This window comes from Zonotrichia leucophrys, chromosome 4 (assembly GCF_028769735.1).
Source record: "Zonotrichia leucophrys gambelii isolate GWCS_2022_RI chromosome 4, RI_Zleu_2.0, whole genome shotgun sequence".
NCBI classification, from domain to species: domain Eukaryota; kingdom Metazoa; phylum Chordata; class Aves; order Passeriformes; family Passerellidae; genus Zonotrichia; species Zonotrichia leucophrys.
In genome coordinates this window covers 70,727,606-70,747,775 of record NC_088173.1, presented here as the reverse complement: position 1 = coordinate 70,747,775, position 20,170 = coordinate 70,727,606, and the positions used below count along the sequence as shown (strand labels likewise).

Genomic DNA, 20,170 nt, shown 5'->3' with positions numbered 1-20,170 from the left:
ACTGCCACCTGCCCGGCACCAACACCTGACAGGGACACGGCCGTCAGCACTGTCACACACAGGGACACTGCCACCAACACAGGGACACGGCCGTCAGCACTGTCACACACAGGGACACTGCCATCAACACAGGGACACTGTCACACACACTGCCACCTGCCGGCACCAACACCTGACAGGGACACGGCCGTCAGAACTGTCACCAACACAGGGACATGGCTATCAGCACTGCCACCTGCACAGGGCACTGCCACCAACTCAGGGACACTGCCACCTGCACAGGACACTGCCACCTGCACAGGGACACAGCCACCAACTCAGGGACACTGCCACCTGCACAGGGACACGGCCGTCAGCACTGCCACCTGCACAGGGACACTGCCACCAACACAGGGACACTGCCACCAGCACAGGGCACTGCCACCTGCACAGGGACACTGCCACCAACACAGGGACACTGCCATCAGCACTGCCACCTGCACAGGGCACTGCCACCTGCACAGGGACACTGCCACCAACACAGGGCACTGTCACCAACACAGGGACACTGCCGTCAGCACTGTCACCAACACAGGGCACTGCCACCAACACAGGGCACTGCCATCAGCACTGCCACCCCTGCCACCAACACAGGGCACTGCCATCAGCACTGCCACCCCTGTCACTGGCACAGGGCACTGCCACCAGCACTGCCACCCCTGATGGTGGCACAGGGCACTGTCACCAACACGTGTCACCTCCCTGGAGCAGTCCCACACTCCCAGTGCCCCTTCCCAAGCTCTCCATCTCCACATCCACGACAGTTCCATGCTCATCCCTCCCTTCCCAGCCCCCCGGCGCCCCCAGGCCCAGCAGCCTCCGAGCAGGGGCTGGATCCATGCCTGGCCCCACACGGAGCTGTGCCCCAGGGTTTGGGGGGCTGGCATTCCGTCCCCCCATGCTGCATGCAGGTGTGTCCGTACCTCGCTGCTGTTCCTCTGCAGCACAGGGAGAGAGGGGCCAGGAGAGACAAGAGAAATCAGGATTAAACCCCGGGATTGGGCGGGAGAGGAGCTGTGCCTGGAGCAGCTCCGGGCTCCCAGGGCCACATCTGGGGCTGACCCCGTTCCCAGCAGGGCCCTGCAGCGCTCCCCCAGAGCCAGGGCTCAGCACGGAGCTGCTCCTGCTCCCTTGGGAATGAGAACGTGCCAGCACCATTGCCGGGAGGCAGCACTGGCAGTGTGGCAGAGGCTGTGGCTCTGTGGGAGCTCCATTCCCACACTCCCGGTCACCCATCGGCCCGGCAGGAGGACACCCCGGCCCCACCGCTGTCCCTCACCCCCGGCGATGCCGGACACGATGGAGGCCACGCCCGAGGGCGGAGCTCCCCGCAGCCCCTCGATCGTCCTCTTGGACTGGTTGTTGAGGCGCTGCTTCAGCTCCACCTTCTCCGACTCCAGCTGGTCAATGTCAGCCTGGAGAGCGTCCATGGTCTCCTCGAACTCCCTGGGAAGAGCACACGGAGGGAGGGAGGGATGTGTGAGGCCAGGGATGCTGCTTGGCCAGGACCCTTTATCCTGCCCCTCCATCCCTTGTCCCCAGTCCCTCTCCAGCTCTCCTGGAGCCCCTTCAGGCCCTGGAGAAGCCTCTGAGCTCTCCATGGATCCTTCTCTTCTCCAAGTGAGCATTCCCAGCTCTCCCAGCTGGCTCCAAGCAGAGGGAACCCAGCTCTTGGAGCAGCTCCGTGGCTTCCTCTGGATGAGCTCCACTCCCCCAGCCCCGTTCCAAACTCACTTCTCCTTCTTTTTGAGCAGAGTCTGGGTCTCGTCCAGCTTGGTCTGGATCTTTTCCACGCGGTCGTCGGCGTCCTTGGAGGCGCTGTCCAGCTTCTTCTCCAGCAGGCTGAGCCGCACGTTGGCCTCGCTGAGCTCCTCGCCCTGGAGGGGCAGCGGGGAGGGAATCAGGGAGCTGGGGGAGCCCCCAAATCACCAGCACCCATGGCTGGAACCCAGAACAGCTCCCCAGAGCCCCCAAATCACTGACACCCACAGCTGGAACCCAGAACAGCTCCTGAGAGCCCCCAAATCACCAACACCCACAGCTGGAGCCCAGAACAGCTCCTGAGAGCCCCCAAATCACCAACACCCACAGCTGGAGCCCAGAACAGCTCCTCAGAGCCCCCAAATCACTGACACCCACGGCTGGAGCTCAGAACAGCTCCCCAGAGCCCCCAAATCACCAGCACCCATGGCTGAAACCCAGAACAGCTCCTCAAATCACCATCACCCACGGCTGGAACCCAGAACAGCTCCTGAGAGCCCCCAAATCACTGACACCCATAGCTGGAACCTAGAACAGCTCCCACCCTGAGCACCCAAATCACCAACACCCATAGCTGGAACCTAGAACAGCTCCCACCCTGAGCACCCAAATCACTGACACCCACAGCTGGAACCCAGAACAGCTCCCCAGAGCCCCCAAATCACTGACACCCACAGCTGGAACCCAGAACAGCTCCTGAGAGCCCCCAAATCACCACAGCTGGAACCCAGAACAGCTCCTCAGAGCCCCCAAATCACTGACACCCAGCTGGAACCCAGAACAGCTCCTCAAATCACCATCACCCACGGCTGGAACCCAGAACAGCTCCCACCCTGAGCACCCCAAGATCCGGATGGCAGCAGCTCTCTGCCCACGGGTAAAACATCCCCAGGAGATCTGGATGGGGCTTGGGATCAGCATCTCCACAGGTAGGAAGTCACCAGGAGTGTGGAGATGAATCCCAGAGCAGCCAGGAAGGTGGGGATGGGTGAGGGACAGCAGGGATCAGTGAGGGACAGCAGGGATGGGTGAGGGACAGCAGGGATCAGTGAGGGACAGGCAGGGATCAGTGAGGGACAGCAGGGATGGGTGAGGGACAGGCAGGGATGGGTGAGGGACAGCAGGGATGGGTGAGGGACAGCAGGGATGGGTGAGGGACAGGCAGGGATGGGTGAGGGACAGCAGGGATCAGTGAGGGACAGCAGGGATGGGTGAGGGACAGCAGGGATGGGTGAGGGACAGGCAGGGATGGGTGAGGGACAGGCAGGGATCAGTGAGGGACAGGCAGGGATGGGTGAGGGACAGCAGGGATCAGTGAGGGACAGCAGGGATGGGTGAGGGACAGGCAGGGATCAGTGAGGGACAGCAGGGATGGGTGAGGGACAGCAGGGATGGGTGAGGGACAGCAGGGATGGGTGAGGGACAGGCAGGGATGGGTGAGGGACAGCAGGGATGGGTGAGGGACAGCAGGGATCAGTGAGGGACAGCAGGGATCAGTGAGGGACAGCAGGGATGGGTGAGGGACAGCAGGGATGGGTGAGGGCCAGGCAGGGATGGGTGAGGGACAGCAGGGATGGGTGAGGGACAGGCAGGGAACGCTGAGGAGGAGCCAGGAAGGCAGGGAGCAGTGAGGGACAGCAGGGATCAGTGAGGGACAGCAGGGATGGGTGAGGGACAGCAGGGATGGGTGAGGGACAGCAGGGATGGGTGAGGGACAGGCAGGGATGGGTGAGGGACAGCAGGGATGGGTGAGGGACAGCAGGGAACGCTGAGGAGGAGCCAGGAAGGCAGGGAGCAGTGAGGAACACCTCACCTTGATCTTGAGGGACTTCTTCAGCTCCTTGATGACCGTCTCCCTGTCCTCCAGCTTCAGCCCCAGCCCCTCAGCATCCGTGATCTCCGCCCGGAGCGCGGCCGCCCGGAGCTCTGCCGGCGGCGTGGGCTGGACCAGTGGGACAATCGGGATTTTAGGGAGAATCCCAGACACCCCAGCTGCCCAACTCCCCGTGCTGGCCACCCAAAGCCTGCTGGTGAGCAGAACAGAGCCCAGCCCACCTTGTTCTGCGGGCGGTCGGCGTCGTACTCGCCCTCCTGCATGGCCGTGGCCATCTTGTTCATGGTGGCCATGAGGATGCTGCAGGACTGGCGCAGGCACTCGTAGGGATTGATGCCCTGGGAGCCGTAAATCTGGGAAGGACGGGAAGGAGCTGGCTGCTGGCCCTGGGCTGGGCTCACAGCCCCCAGCCCACATCCCACCACTGGTGTTTCCCTCTGATGGATAAGGGTGTCCCTCTGATGATTAAGGGTGTTCCTCTGATGTTTGAGATGTTCCTCTGATGGTTAAGATGTTCCTCTGATGGTTAAAGATGTTCCTCTGATTTTTAAGGGTGTCCCTCTGGTGTTTAAGATGTTCCTCTGATGGTTAAGGATGTTCCTCTAATTTTTAAGGATATCCCTCTGGTGTTTAAGGATCTCTCCCTGATGTTTAAGGGTGTCCCTCTGATTTTTAAAATGTTCCTCTGATGTTTAAGGATGTCTCCCTGATGTTTAAGGTGACCCTCTGATTTTTAAAATGTCCCACTGACATTTAAGATGTTCCTCTGCTTTTTAAGGATGTCCCTCTGGTGTTTAAGGATCTCTCCCTGATGTTTAAGGGTGTCCCTCTGATGGTTAAGATGTTCCTCTGATTTTTAAGAATGCCCCTCTGGTGTTTAAGAACCATCCTTAAAATCCACATCCAACACAAAACCTTCACTTCCATCAACAAATCCAACCAACAAAATGCGGAAAAAGCTGCACGCACAAAAATCCAAGCAACACCAAACAGAAGGGGGTGATTTACACAGAACCCACTCCTTGTTCCTTCACCAAGGATGTCCCAGCTGGGAATGGTGAAGGATGTTCTAGCTGGGAATGGTGAAGGATGTCCCACCTGGGAATGGTGAAGGATGTTCTACCTGGGAATGGTGAAGGATGTCCCAGCTGGGAATGGTGGTGGGAAGGATCTCCCACCTGGGACTGGTGGGAAGGATATCCTGCCCAGGAATGGTGAAGGATGTTCCACCCGGGAATGGTGGGAAGAATGTCCCAGCTGGGAATGGTGAAGGATGTCCCAGCTGGGAATGGTGGGAAGGATGTCCCACCTGGGAATGGTGAAGGATGTCCCAGCTGGGAATGGTGGGAAGAATGTCCCACCTGGGAATGGTGAAGGATGTTCTACCTGGGAATGGTGAAGGATGTCCCAGCTGGGAATGGTGAAGGATGTCCCACCTGGGAATGGTGAAGGATGTCCCACCTGGGAATGGTGGTGGGAAGGACGTCCCACCTGGGAATCGTGAAGGAATGTTCAACCTACGACTGGTGGAAAGGATGTCCCACCTGTACAGCTGGAGGATGCCCACCTGTACTGCTGGAGGATGTCCTACCTGTACTGCTGGAGGATGCCCAGCTGGCACACTGAAGGATGCCCACCTGGCATGCTGGAGGATGCCCACCTGTACTGCTGGAGGATGCCCACCTGGGAATGCTGGAGGATGCCCACCTGGGAATGCTGGAGGATGCCCACCTGTACTGCTGGAGGCTGCCCACCTGGCACACTGGAGGATGCCCACCTGTACTGCTGGAGGATGCCCACCTGGGAATGCTGGAGGATGCCCAGCTGTACTGCTGAAGGATGCCCACCTGTACTGCTGGACGATGCCCACCTGTACTGCTGGAGGATGCCCACCTGTACTGCTGATGGATGCCCACCTGTACTGCTGGAGGCTGCCCACCTGGGAATGCTGGAGGATGCCCACCTGTACTGCTGGAGGATGCCCACCTGGCACACTGGAGGATGCCCACCTGTACTGCTGGAGGATGCCCACCTGGCATGCTGGAGGATGCCCACCTGTACTGCTGGAGGATGCCCACCTGTACTGCTGGAGGATGCCCAGCTGTACTGCTGGAGGATGCCCACCTGGCACACTGGAGGATGCCCACCTGTACTGCTGGAGGATGCCCACCTGTACTGCTGGAGGATGCCCAGCTGGCACGCTGGAGGATGCCCACCTGGGAATGCTGGAGGATGCCCACCTGGCACGCTGGAGGATGCCCACCTGTACTGCTGGAGGATGCCCACCTGTACTGCTGGAGGATGCCCACCTGTACTGCTGGAGGATGCCCACCTGGCACGCTGGAGGATGCCCACCTGTACTGCTGGAGGATGCCCAGCTGGCACTCTGGAGGATGCCCACCTGCTCGCTGACTTTGAAGGCCAGCTCCTCGAGGCGTGGCGCGGGCAGCCCCTCGTTCTCGGCCAGCGGCGCGATCAGCTGCGCCCCGGCCGCCGCCACCTCCTGCAGCACGGCCACCACCCACGTCAGGTGCTTGCGGCACTCCAGCAGCGTCTCCGACACCTGCCAGGGCACGGGGGGTCACTGGGGATGGCACGGACACGGGGGCTCCTGGAGTCCTGGGATCATCACCAGGATTGGGGGAAATATCGGGAAGATGGAGGGAATGGGTCTGGGTGTGAATGCAGGTCTTGATCTGAGATGGGAACTCAAAATCCAGGTGCCGCCTCCATTGTGTCCAGGGAAGGAGCTCCAGGAGCAGCTGAGGGAGCTGGGCAGGGGCTCAGCCTGGAGCACAGGAGGCTCAGGGGGAACCTTGTGGCTCTGCACAGCTCCTGACAGGAGGGGACAGCCAGGGGGGGACAGATTTGGGATCTTATCCCAGGGAATAGGGACAGGGTGAGAGGAACAGCCTCAGGCTGGGCCAGGTTGGATATTGGGAAAATTCCTCCCGGGACGGGTTGTCCCCAACCCCGGGGGGATTTAACATCCACTTGGGGACACGGTCAGAGATGGCCCTGGCAGTGCTGGGGCATGGCTGGACTCAGGGATCTCCCAGGGATTTTCCAACCTAAACCAATCCCTGATTCCACGATCCCAGCTCAGCTCACACCACCTCCCTCTGCCCTGAGCTGCTGCCCAGCTTCTCTGGGGTGTTTCCTGCCAGCCCAGTGCATCCCACAGCTCCCAGTCTGTGCCTGAGGAGTGGCCTGAGGGTGCCCCTGTCCCCTCACCTGTGGCCCAAAGCCCAGGGCTGCCGGGATTCCCGGCGCGTCTGTGCCCGGCATGCGGCGCCGGATCTTCTTGCAGAACTGGCGGATGTCACTGCAGGACGTCTCCAGGTCCTTGAGCAGGATGGCCAAGTCTGCTGCCTCCTGCCCGGCCTGGGGACACAGAGGCACCTCAGAGGGACACTGGGACATGGGGACATCAGAGAGACACGGGGACACAGAGGGGCACAGGGACAGAGGGACTCAGATGGATCTCAGAGGGACACGGGAACAGGGGAACATGGGGACACAGAGGAACCTTAGAAACAGGGACCTCAGAAGGATTTGGGGACACAGAGGGACCTTAAAGAGAAGGAACCTCAGTGGGACACAGAGGGACCTTAGAGGGACACAGGAACTAAGGGATATGGGGACACAAAGGGACCTTAGAGAGAAGGAACCTCAAAGGGACACAGAGAGAGTGAGGGACCTTAGAAGGACACAGGAACAGAGGGACATGGGGACACAGAGAGACCTTAGAGAGAGGGACCTCAGAGGGACATGGGGACACAGAGGGACCTTAGAGAGAGGGACCTCAGAGGGACACAGAGAGAGAGCAGGACCTTAGAAGGACACAGGAATGGGGGAACTTGGGGACACAAAGGGACCTCAGAGAGAAGGAACCTCAAAGGGACACAGAGAGAGTGAGGGACCTTAGAAGGACACAGGAACAGAGGGACATGGGGACACAAAGGGACCTTAGAGAGAGGGACCTTAGAGGGACACAGAGAGAGAGCAGGACCTTAGAGGGACACAGGAATAGGGGGACATGGGGACACAGAGGGATCTTAGAGGGACACAGGAACAGGGGAACATGGGGACACAGAGGAACCTTAGAAACAGGGACCTCAGAAGGATATGGGGACACAGAGGGACCTTAGAGGGACACAGGAACTAAGGGATATGGGGACACAAAGGGACCTTAGAGAGAAGGAACCTCAAAGGGACACAGAGAGAGTGAGGGACCTTAGAAGGACACAGGAACAGAGGGACATGGGGACACAGAGGGACCTTAGAGAGAGGGACCTCAGAGGGACATGGGGACACAGAGGGACTGTAGACAGAGTGACTTCAGAAGGTCACAGGGAGAGAGAGGGACATGGAAGGACCTCAGAGGGATAAGGGGACACAGAGGGACCTTAGGCAGAGAGAGCTCTGACAGACACAGGGACAGAGAGCGACCTCAGAGGGACATGAGGGACAGGGAAGGAACTCAGACAGAGGGACAAGAAGGGATCTCAGACAGAGGGACATGGGGACAGCAGGAAGCTGGCATGTGCCCAACCATCCTGGCAAATGCTACCTGGAGGAAGATCCTACCTGGAGGAAGATCCTACCTGGAGGAAGGCCCGCAGCCGGCACACCTCCACTCCCATGCAGTCCAAGGCACTCTGAGTGAACTGTGGGCACAGGCACAGGGACCCTCAGCACAGGGACAGGGACAGGGACCCTCAGCACAGGGACAGGGACAGGAGGGATCCCAGGGCACCCCGGGGTTTCAGTCCCAGGAATTCCAGGACAGACCCTGCCACCCCGCCAGGATTTCCAGGAGCAGGGACACGGGCTGAGGCAGTCAGGCTATCTCTGGTCTGGTCTGGTTTTATCCAAGGGTGCATGACTCTGGTTGTTCCCTTGGGAAATCCAGGATACAACCCCCACCCTGAGACAGGAGTGTCCCCACATTCCCATTCCTGCTCTTCTCGTCCCCATGTCCCCATCCCCTGACCCCAGTGCCACCACTGGGGAAGAGTGGCTGTACTGGGGAGTGGCAGCAGGGACATCTCCCCTCGCACAGGGATCCTGGGGACACAGAGGTGGGGCTGTCCCCACTCACCTTGATGTGGTCAGCCAGCTGCAGGGTGCAGTCCTCAGCCTGGTCAGCCAGGTGGATGCTGTACAGGTGCTGTGGGAATGGCAGGATCAGCACCCACATGGAAAAAATCCAATGTGGGAACACTCAAAAAAACCCCCAAATTTTGAGGGTTTGGGCCATTTTTAAAATGGAAGTAACAACAGTGCCCCAAAAGTGCCTAATTCACAGGTGAGCAGTGTGGAAGGGAGGAATGTGGGATGGACACAGAGCAGGGGACACAGCCATGGTCACCTGGGTGACAACACCCAAACAAAGGGCTGCCAAAAGGAGCTAAATGCCAGCTGACCCATGCCCAAGAGGTGAGGTGGCACCTGCCCCCAGTGCCACCAGCCCCACCTGGTAGTACTTGATGGCCTTGGTGAGCGGCTCCACGTTGACGGTCTCGTCCAGCTGGTCCTTGTGGAGCAGCTCGATCAGGAAGTCCAGGGAGCGCTCGTGGACGCTCATCTCGGGGTACAGGGTCCCCACCTTCTTGTACACCTCCACACTGCAGCGGTTCAGGGCCCTGAGGGGACAGGGACAAGGGGCTGGGGGCACCTCTGGGCAGGTTGTGGGAAATCAGAGCCCTGGGGCTGGGCCTGGGGACAGGGACACAGCTGTGACCTGGCTGGGGCTGGAGCTCCTTCCCAGGGGGACACCAGGAGGGTCATGGACATGGGAACCCTCACAAGGGAATAAAGAGATCCCACTGCTTTTTTTTTGCCTGGTTCCCGAAATTTCTTCCCATGTCACCTCTTGGGAAGGACAAAGAAGTCACAGAGAAGGGGACCCTGCTGGATTTTTCTAGACTGGCTCCCAAAATTCCTTCATGTGTCACCTCTTGAGAAGAAGGGGAACTCATTCTTCTTCTCTAGTTTAGATCCCAAAATTCCTTCATGTGTCACCTCATGGGAAGGACACACAGAGGTCACAGAGAAAGGGACCCTGCTGGCTTTTTCCTGACTGGCTTCCAAAATTCCATCATGTGTCACCTCTTGGGAAGGACATGGAGAGGTCACAGAGAAGGGGATCTCCATAAGGGAATAAAGGGATCCCACTGCTCTTTTCTAGCCTGGTTCCTGAAATTCCTTCTCATATCACCCTTAGGGAAGGACAGAGGAGTCACAGAGAAGGGGATCCCGCTGTTTTTTTCTAGACTGGCTTCCAAAATTCCTTCATGTGTCATCTCATGGGAAGGACATGGAGAGGTCACAGAGAAGGGGATCCTCATAAGGTGTCGTGGTTTGACCAGGAAGGAGTGGGAATTCTGGGAAGCTGTGGTCAAACCAATGAAGGTTTTGGGTTTGAGACTGGCGTCCGGTGTGGCCAGTGGGGTTTGGACACACCTCCGAGAATACACAGGGGTTAAAAGCAAGGCACTGCCCTTGGCACTTCCTCTTTTGGACATCGCAGCGAAGAGTTCAGATCTCTCCCCCGCCCGGCTTGTTGCTGCTGGGCGGGGGAGGGGCCGGCCATGCGGTAGGCCCGGGGCCTGGACAGAGGTGGGGGTTGAGGGGCTTTCAAGGATGGAAGGGTGGAGGAGCCCCAAGAGACATCGAGACATCGGGCAGCCAGCCTCTCCCCCCCTCCCCCCAGGAGAGCAGCCAGCCATGAGGAGAAGGAGGAAGACTGCCCGGCCGGAGCGGCAGCGTGTGGGCAGCGTGCGTGGGAGTCGCTCCGGGACCGACAGAGACTGAAAACTTTTAACCCTTTCTTGCATGATTGGGGCCTTGCAAAAATGCTAATCCTCCTCGAAGCTGAATAAGAAGGGAGATAGGAGATGAGATAAGACAAGGACCTGGCCCGAAGAATGTGGAGATGATTGGATGGGAGAGGTGATTTGGAGTGGTCTTTTGGCTGGACTTTTCTCGTGGCTATGGACTCAGTTGTTCCTGTGACACAGACTGCATTTAGGGGGAGGCAGTGCCTCAAAACCAGGAAGGTTCTTCGTGAGGACCCCCCAGCCCCAGGGGGTTGGAAAAATATGGGGGGGACAGATGTCCCAAAAGCAGAGACTGTGCCTTTTTGGAGTGAGACAAGGCATCCTTGAAAGACAACCCTAAAAGCAGCTCTGGCCATGCGCAGTGGTGAGAGCACTGGGCATGGAAGGAAAATGTCACAAGCGGCAAAGGGACTTTTTTTTCCCGGGCGGTGCCGAAGTAACAGAGAAGCACACGAGGTTTCTGTGTGTTTCCAGGAGAAGCCTATGGAACGAGAAGGACTCCTTTCCTCTTCATGAACTGAAGTTTGAGTATACTAAAGTGTGGGGCCAAGGCTGGGCAGGTGTTTTGGGAGAATGTATTGGATTGGGAAAGTCAGGTAGTTGGGGAGGAGGAAAAGTGGTTTTTTTTTTGTAAGGTTTTCAATTTCTTTTTTTTCTTTTCCTTATAGTCTCTCCCTATTTTCCTGTAGTTTAAGTAATAAAGTGTCCTTTATGTTTAAGTTAGAGCCTGTTTTGCTTATTCCTGGTCACATCTCACAGCAGACACCAGGGTGAAGGCATTTTCATGGGGGCACTGGCTCTGTGCCAGGCTCAAACCATGACATAAGGGAATAAAGGGATCCCACTGCTTTTTTCTAGCCAGGTTCCCAAAATCCCTTCTCATGTCACTCTTTGAGAGGGACACACAGAGGTCATGGAGAAGGGGATCCTCACAAGGGAATAAAGGGATCCCACTGCTCTTTTCTAGCCTGGTTCCCAAAATCCCTTCTCATGTCACCCTTTGAGAGGGACACTGAGAGGTCACAGAGAAAGGGATCCCAGAGCTTTTTTCCAGCCCAGTTCCCAAGATCCCATGTGATCTCTTGAGGGACACAGCGAGCTCATGGAGAAAGGGATCCCACTGCTTTTTCTCCCAAAATCCCTTCCCATGCCATCCCTTCGGAAGGACACACAGATGTCACAGAGAAGGGAATCCTGCTGGTTTTTTTCTAGACTGGGTCCCAAAATTCCTCCATGTGTCACCTCATGGGAAGGACACACAGAGGTCACAGAGAAGGAGATCTTCATAAGGGAATAAAGGGATCCCACTGCTTTTTTCTAGCCAGGTTCCCAAAATCCCTTCCCATGCCACCCTTTGGGAAGGACAGAGAGGTCACAGAGAAGGGGATCTTCATAAGGGATTTCACTGCTTTTCTCCAGTCTGGTTTACAAAATCCCTTCCCATGTCACCCTTTGAGAGGGACACTGAGAGGTCACAGAGAAAGGGATCTCAGAGCTTTTTTCCAGCCCAGTTCCCAAGATCCCATGTGATCTCTTGAGGGACACAGCGAGCTCATGGAGAAAGGGATCCCACTGCTTTTTCTCCCAAAATCCCTTCCCATGTCACCCTTTAGGAAGGACACACAGAGGTCACAGAGAAGGGGACCCTGCTGGCTTTTTCTAGACTGGCTCCCAAAATTCCATCATGTGTCATCTCATGGGAAGGACATGGAGAGGTCACAGAGAAGGAGATCTTCATAAGGGAATAAAGGGATCCCACTGCTCTTTTCTAGCCTGGCTCCCAAAATCCCTTCCCATGTCACTCTTTGAGAGGGATACACAGAGGTCATGGAGAAGGGGATCCTCACAAGGGAATAAGAGGATTCTGCTGCTTTTCTCTAGCCTGGTTCCCAAAATCCCTTCCCATGTCACCCTTTAGAAAGGACACACAGCGGTCACAGAGAAGGGGATCCTGCTGGTTTTTTTCTAGGCTGGCTCCCAAAATTCCTTCATGTGTCATCTCATGGGAAGGACACACAGAGGTCACAGAGAAGGGAATCCTGCTGCTTTTCTCTAGCTTGGCTCCCAAAATCCCTTCTCATGTCACCCTTTGGGAAGGACACAGAGAGGTCACAGAGAAGGGGATCTTCATAAGGGATCTCACTGCTTTTCTCTAGTCTGGTTTCCAAAATCCCTTCCCATGCCATCCCTCGGGAAGGACACACAGAGCAATGACCCCATGGCAAGGCAGTAACAGCGACCCCACCACCCTTTCCCAGCCGGGCTCCCCAAATCCCCGGAGCTCCGCCCGGGAGGGAGGGCCGGTACTCACTGCTCGTATTTGTGCAGCGTGGCCTGCAGCAGGCTCAGCGAGTAGACGAGGCCGGCGGCGAAGCTGAGCTGCTCCCCGGGGGCTCCGCGCAGCCCCGCCCGCTCCGCGCAGCTCTCGCTCAGCTCGAACCTCTCCTGCGCCTGTTTGCTGATCAGCTCGGCCTGGGGAGGACACGGAAATCCTTCAGGGCATCCCGTGCTTCCCTCCCTGCTGTGTCCTCCTGGGTAACAGCCCTGCAGCCCCACAATGTGACCTGTCCTTGCAAAGTGACCCTGAGTGCTCTCACCACCCCTGGCTGCTTCCTCCCCTTCCCTTCTCCCAGACCATTTTATAAGCGTGGAATCGTGGAATTACTTAGGTTGGAAAAGTCCCTTAAGACCACGGAGTCCAACTGTTCTCCCAGCACCACCACTGACCATGTCCCCGAGTGCCACATCCACAGGGCTGTTAAATCCCTCCAGGAATTGGGACTCCATCCCTGTCCTGAGCTGCGCGGGGGCGTGAACGGCCCTGGAATCCGGCTATCTGGTGAGGGGCGAAGGCCAGGGCCCCTGCGCATCAGAAAGCAGCCCCCCTCGGCGTCTTGGCCTCGGGCTGAGCTGGGGGATAGCTCGGAGCAGCGCGGTGAGAGACGAATTAGGAGGCGACCACTTGCTGGGGGTAAAACTGTCGGTTTATTACAGAAGAACCAACAAAGAGGGGAAAAACACCAGCAAATGGCCCCGAACAAGGGGCAGGAGAGGGTTTTAAGGGAAAAGGGGGGAAGAAGGCAGGGAAACTTGGCTATCCAATAGAAATACATATTTGGAGGTACGAAACATAACTGATATACTAAAGTAACCAACTGTTATAAATCATAGGAGGGGCTCCGGGGCTACAGCCAACCATAACTCCCAGAGAAAAGAAAATTCTCGAAACCTGGGAGGAGAAAAGGAGTGATTGACTGAGCCTAAGGAGGAAACAACTTTCACTTTATAAGAGAAACCAGGGGAGGAGCAGTTTCATTTCCATAGCAACCTAACTGACAGGGTAGCAGCAGGAAGTAATACAGAAAATGGGGGGAGCAAACTAACGAACTTAAGAACACACCACAGCATCGAGCCACATCCACAGGGCTGTTAAATCCCTCCAGGAATGGGGATTCCATCCCTGTCCTGGGGACTCCACACTGTCCTGAGCCACATCCACAGAGCTGGGGACTTCACACTGTCCCCAAGTGCCACATCCACAGAGCTGATAAATCCCCCAGGGATGAGGAATCCACACTGTCCCCAAGTGCCACATCCACAGGGCTGTTAAATCCCTCCAGGAATTGGGACTCCACACTGTCCTGAGCCACATCCACAGAGCTGTTAAATCCCTCCAGGAATGGGGACTCCACACTGTCCTGGGGACTCCACACTGTCCCCAAGTGCCACATCCACAGAGCTGTTAAATCCCCCAGGGATGAGGAATCCACACTGTCCCCAAGTGCCACATCCACAGAGCTGTTAAATCCCCCAGGGATGGGGGCTCCACACTGTCCTGAGCCAGACCTGGACACCTCTTTCCAGAAGGAATTTTCCCATTATCCCACCAGAACCCCTGCAGGGATGGCACCTCCAGTCACTCCAGAACTTTGGGAAGTTCTCCAACACTAAACACCCCAAATCCCCAACTCCCCTGGGGACAAAGGTGTGGTTTGCCATGCAGGGGCTGTCCCACCTTGCAGATGAGGCGTGGGATGAGCAGGAGCACCAGGACGCAGTCGTGGTCGCCGCCGTGCCGCAGGAAGCTGTCGGGCATGAAGGAGGTCAGGAGGGACACGTGCCGGTTGGCCTGCTGCACCTCCATCTGCCGCAGCTCCATCTCGATGGCCTGAGGGACACTGAGAGTCACCCGCCTGCTCCAGGGCCTCCCTGGCACAGCCCAGCCCAGGGGGATCAATCATGGAATGCTGCTCCTTGGAGAACGCCTCAAGGCATGGCTGGCATCTCCCAGCCCACCCAGAGTCACCCCAAGCCACCTTCCTCCATCTCAGGGTGCTCCAGCCTGGCCTTGGGCACTTCCAGGGGTGGGGTAGCCAGGGTTTCTCTGGGAAATCCCTTCCAGGGCCTCACCACCAGCACAGGGAAGAATTTTTCCCCAATATCCCATCTAAATCTCCACTTTTCCAGTGGAAGCCATTCCCTGTGTCCTGTCCCTCCAGACCTTGTCCCCAGTCCCTCTCCAGCTCTCCTGGAGCCCCTTTAGCCCCTGCAAGGAGCTCTGAGCTCTCCCCAGAGCCTTTCCCTCTCCAGGGGAACATTCCCAGCTCTCCCAGCCCCACTCCAGAGCAGCAGGGCTCCAAAATCCTGAAGGTTTGGGTTGGAAGGACCTTAAAGCCCATCTCATTCCAGCCCCTGGAACACCTCCCACTAGCCCTGTCCAACCTGGCTTTGGACACTTCCAGGGATCCAGGGACAGCCACAACTCTGGGAATAATACCCTGGAGCCTGTCCCAGGGCATGGATAAACCCACCCAGGTCTCCTGCTGGCCCTACCTTGGCGTGAGCTTTTGTCTCTGCAAATTTGATCTTGAAGTCGAACATCTCGGGGGGCGGCTGCTGCTGCTTCTCTGCAGACGCTTCCTGCTGGCTCATCAGCTCCCGGTTCACATCCTGCCCACGGGGACATCATGGGGACATCATGGGGACATCATGGGGACATGGGGACCCCACACCCCCAGCAAGCCCCTCCCCAAACCTCCCAGCACCTCCTCCTCATGGGGCTCCTTGTGCAGCACCCCGTGAAGGTGGAGGGGAGGGAGAGGCACCAAGAGTGTTCCAGTCCGGGAATATCCACAGGCTCCTTGCCCAGCTCCCTTCAGGGCTGGGATAATCCCCACAGGGAAGGATTTTTTCCCAATAACCCATCTAAATCTCCACTTTTCCAGTGGGAAGCCATTCCCTGTGTCCTGTCCCTCCATCCCTTGTCTCAAGTCCCCCTCCAGCTCTCCTGGAATATCCACAGGCTCATTCCCCAGCTCCCTTCCCTGCCCAGAAGACCTGAGCCCAAGTCCCCTCCAGCTCTCCTGGAGCCCCTCTAAGGCACTAAAAGGGGCTCTGAGGTCTCTTTGAAGTCTTCAAGGACATTCCCAGCCTATCCCTGGAGGAGAAGGCATTGGGGGGTCCCTATGGAAGCTCCACAAGGAACCCACTCAGCTCCAAGCTGTATCCTGCCACTCCCAGGGGATGCTCCCTCTGGCTCTCCTGGCCACCAGGACACTCCCAGGTGATGCTCCCTGTGGCTCTCCTGGCCACCAGGTGAGCTCCTGAAACTCAGGTAGCCAGAGTTTCCCTGGGAAATCCCTTCCAGGGCCTCACCATCCTCACAGGGAAGAATTCCTTCCCAAGATCCCATCTAAATCTCCACTTTCCCAGTGGGAAGCCATTCCCTGTGTCCTGTCCCTCCATCCCTTGTCCCAAGTCCTCCTCCAGCTCTCCTGGAGCCCCTTTAAGGCACCAGAAGGGATTTTTAGGTCTCTTTGAAGTCTTCAAGGACATTCCCAGCTCTCCCAGCCTATCCCTGTGGGAGAAGGGAATGGGGGGGGTCCCTATGGAATCTCCACAAGGAACCCACTCAGCTCCAAGCTGTATCCTGCCATACCCCGGACACTCCCAAGGGATGCTCCCTGTGGCTCTCCTGGCCACCAGGACACTCCCAAGGGATGCTCCCTCTGGCTCTCCTGGCCACCAGGACACTCCCAGGGGATGCTCCCTGTGGCTCTCCTGGCCACCAGGACACTCCCAGGGGATGCTCCCTCTGGCTCTCCTGCCCACCAGGCGAGCTGCAGGAGGGGCTGGAGGTGGGGACCCACCTGCAGGTGAGCCGTGAGCTCCCGGTACTTTTTGATGGTCTGCTGGTAGTCGGCCACGGTCTCCTGGGCGGCCTCCACGCGCTTCTCGGCCTGGCGCACGCGGGCCGTGGCCATGTCCAGCTGCTCCCGCAGCTCCAGCTCCGTCTCCCGCGCGTTCTCCTGCAGCTCGTCGTTCATCTCGTTCATGGCTTCCTGCAGGGAGGTGGCACCACGGGGACAGAGTCACACAGCGGGGCTCGGGTGTGTCCCGGGGCTCTGGAGAGCTTTCGTGAATCCTGCTGGCGCCATCACTGCAGCTCCCCGTACCAGGAGCTGGAATTCCTGGGATAAGAGCTGCTGGAGCAGCTCTTTCCCAGGGATTCAGCAGTGTTATCCCAGGGAATTCAGCATCTATTATCCCATGAATTCAGCAGTGTTATCCCAGGGAATTCAGCATTTGTTATCCCAGGGAATTCAGCAGTGTCATCCCAGGGAATTCAGCAGTGTTATCCCAGGGAATTCAGCATTTGTTATCCCAAGGAATTCAGCAGTGTTATCCCAGGAATTCAGCAGTGTTATCCCAGGGAATTCAGCAGTGTTATCCCAGGGAATTCTGCAGTGTTATCCCAGGGATTCTGCAGCTGTTATCCCAGGGAATTCAGCAGTGTTATCCCAGGAATTCAGCATTTGTTATCCCAGGGAATTCAGCAGTGTTATCCCAGGGAATCAGCAGTGTTATCCCAGGGAATTCAGCAGTGTTATCCCAGGGAATTCAGTAGTGTCATCCCAGGGAATTCTGCAACTGTTATCCCAGGGAATTCAGCATTTGTTATCCCAGGGAATCAGCAGTGTTATCCCAGGGAATCAGCAGCCCTTATCCCAGGGAATTCTGCATCTATTATCCCATGAATTCAGCAGTGTTATCCCAGGGAATTCAGCAGTGTTATCCCAGGAATTCAGCAGTGTTATCCCAGGGAATTCAGCAGTGTCATCCCAGGGAATTCTGCAACTGTTATCCCAGGGAATTCAGCATTTGTTATCCCAGGGAATTCAGCAGTGTTATCCCAGGGAATTCAGCATTTGTTATCCAAGGAATTCAGCACCTATTATCCCATGAATTCAGCAGTGTCATCCCAGGGAATTCAGCATTTGTTATCCCAGGGAATTCAGCAGTGTTATCCCAGGAATTCAGCAGTGTTATCCCAGGGAATTCAGCATTTGTTATCCCAGGAATTCAGCAGTGTCATCCCAGGGAATTCAGCAGTGTTATCCCAGGAATTCAGCATTTGTTATCCCAGGGAATCAGCAGTGTTATCCCAGGGAATTCTGCCTTACCAGGTCCCCGACGGTCTCACGCAGCTCCCGGACCTTCTCCTCCAGGTCCAGGTTTCTCTCTGTCAGAGTCTCCACCATCTCCTCAGCACCCAGTGCTGCATCCACCTGCCAGGACACACATCCCAATCCATCTGTGTGCCAGGACACACATCCCAATCCATCCCTGTGCCAGGACACACATCCCAATCCATCCCTGTGCCAGGACACACATCCCAATCCATCCCCTGCCATCCCCATCCATCCCTGCCAGGACACACATCCCAATCCATCCCTGTGCCAGGACACACATCCCAATCCATCCCTGCCAGGACACACATCCCAATCCATCCCTGCTCCAGGACACACATCCCAATCCATCCCTGCCAGGACACACATCCCAATCCATCCCAGTGCCAGGACACACATCCCAATCCATCCCTGTGCCAGGACACAAATCCCAAATCCCAATCCATCCATGCTCCAGGACACAGATCCCAATCCATCCTTGCCAGGACACACATCCCAATCCATCCCTGCTCCAGGACACACATCCCAAATCCCAATCCATCCATGCTCCAGGACACACATTCCCCCCTCCAGGCAGAGCCCAGCACAGCCCCACTGCTGGAACAGGGTTTGGAATTAGGGAATATGGGACCAGGAGTGCTGGTTCCTGCAGTGGGATCACTGCACGTGGCTCTCCAGGAGTCTCAATGCCCCAAATGTCCCCAAATGTCCCCAAACTGCGCTGAATGTCCACAAACATCCCAAATATCCCATCCCACCTGTCCCTCACCTGCTCCTTGAGCTCATCCACCGTTTTCTCCGCCTGCTTCACCTCCTCCTGCAGCTTCTCCCGCTGCTGCCGCAGCGACTCCAGCTCCGTGTTCTTCTTCTCCATCTGCTTCTGGAGCTTCACGTGCTCCTGCTTCTCCGAGGCCGACAGGTCCCTCATCCTGGGACAGCCACAGCTCCTGTCAGGGCCCTCCCAAGAGCCCCAGTCTGCCCCAGCCAGGATAACAGAGCTCATCCCTCCCAGGTGGGGACATGAGCAATGCTCCCCAAATCCAGCTCAGTCACACCAAGGGATGGGTCCCACCTGAACTTCTTGGCTGTGGATTCCCAAATAAAAAGCCCATGAGCACCCAAGCCCTGGAAGGTGGGATCATCCAGGGAGAGGGAGATCCCAGGGCTGGGCAGGGTCTGGAGAACAGGGATACCAAGCACCACATCCATCCATAGGGAATGAGGCATTCCATAGGGAATGAGGCTGGAGTGGCTCATTGTCCCCATCCCCACCAATCCCCTGTGACAAGGGACTCTCCCTTCCCCGTGGATGCTTTAAGAGCTCAGCAAAGATCCCAGAAATATAAACAGGAATGACATGGGTCACTCCAGAGAAGGACTGGGATTGGTGTTCTCAGACTGAGGGAGCACAAGAGGTCTGGGAAGGAATTTGGGTGAGCTCCCACCTGACCAGAGCCTCCTTGAGCCTGGCGTTCTGCTCCTCCAGCTGTTTCACCTGGTAGCTGGATGCTGCTCCATCAGAGCCTGTGGAGGAAAGGAGGAATCGGAATCCCAGAATCCCAGACTGGTTTGGGTGGGAAGGGATCTTAAATCCCACCCATTCCCACCTCCTGACATGGGCAGGGACACCTCCCACTATCCAGGGTGCTCCAAGCCCCATCCAACCTGGCTTTGGACACTTCCAGGGATGGAGCAGCCAGAGCTTCTCTGGAATAATTCATTCCAGAGCCTCGGGACCCTCACAGAGAAGAATTCCTTCCCAACATCCCACCTAACCCCACTCCCATTCCCCATTCCCCAAGCCCAAAGTCCCTCTCCCTTCCCACCTTTCTCCTCGATCTCGTGCTTGAGGATCTCCAGGTCCATGGTGAGGTATTCCACCTTCTCCTTGAGGGAATCCACCTCCTGCTGCAGGGACTCTGCCCTCTCCTCGGCCATCTCCTTGTCCAGCGTGGCCATCTCGATGGCGTCGGCCGTGTCTGCCATCTCCTCCATGTACCTTTCCTTGGCTTCCAGGGCATCCTTGGCTTCCTGTGGGCAAGCACGGCGGCTGAGGGGACCCCACAACTCTGGAGAGACCCCACCAAGCTCTCAGGGAATTATTGTCCCTCAAGGCTCCCCCAGATCCAATGGACACCGGGTTATCTGGGATGGGAGGGGACAGCCCAGTGCTCCAGGGTGTCCCAATCCTCTCTTCCCTGCTCCACACCCAGAGCCAGGCA

General features: G+C 57.2%; 1 protein-coding gene across 10 annotated transcripts in view; it reads right to left on the bottom strand.

Annotated features, from left to right (window-relative positions):
• DCTN1 (dynactin subunit 1) overlaps positions 1-20,170 on the bottom strand; it is a 77,905-nt gene that overhangs the window by 6,053 nt on the left and 51,682 nt on the right. For 8 of the 10 annotated variants that reach the window (XM_064712095.1, XM_064712091.1, XM_064712090.1 and 5 more), the window contains 18 exons: positions 19,775-19,979; positions 19,394-19,472; positions 18,718-18,877; positions 17,943-18,047; positions 16,629-16,820; positions 15,313-15,429; positions 14,495-14,647; positions 12,791-12,951; positions 9,114-9,282; positions 8,739-8,807; positions 8,242-8,304; positions 6,869-7,018; positions 6,036-6,197; positions 3,856-3,987; positions 3,614-3,742; positions 1,774-1,916; positions 1,319-1,485; positions 963-977 (listed from right to left, as the gene is read on the bottom strand). In XM_064712095.1, the coding sequence (XP_064568165.1) occupies positions 963-977; positions 1,319-1,485; positions 1,774-1,916; positions 3,614-3,742; positions 3,856-3,987; positions 6,036-6,197; positions 6,869-7,018; positions 8,242-8,304; positions 8,739-8,807; positions 9,114-9,282; positions 12,791-12,951; positions 14,495-14,647; positions 15,313-15,429; positions 16,629-16,820; positions 17,943-18,047; positions 18,718-18,877; positions 19,394-19,472; positions 19,775-19,979 (2,371 nt within the window). The remainder of the gene's footprint in view (positions 1-962; positions 978-1,318; positions 1,486-1,773; positions 1,917-3,613; positions 3,743-3,855; positions 3,988-6,035; positions 6,198-6,868; positions 7,019-8,241; positions 8,305-8,738; positions 8,808-9,113; positions 9,283-12,790; positions 12,952-14,494; positions 14,648-15,312; positions 15,430-16,628; positions 16,821-17,942; positions 18,048-18,717; positions 18,878-19,393; positions 19,473-19,774; positions 19,980-20,170) is intronic. The other 2 variants (XM_064712092.1, XM_064712098.1) reach the window with 1 other exon arrangement.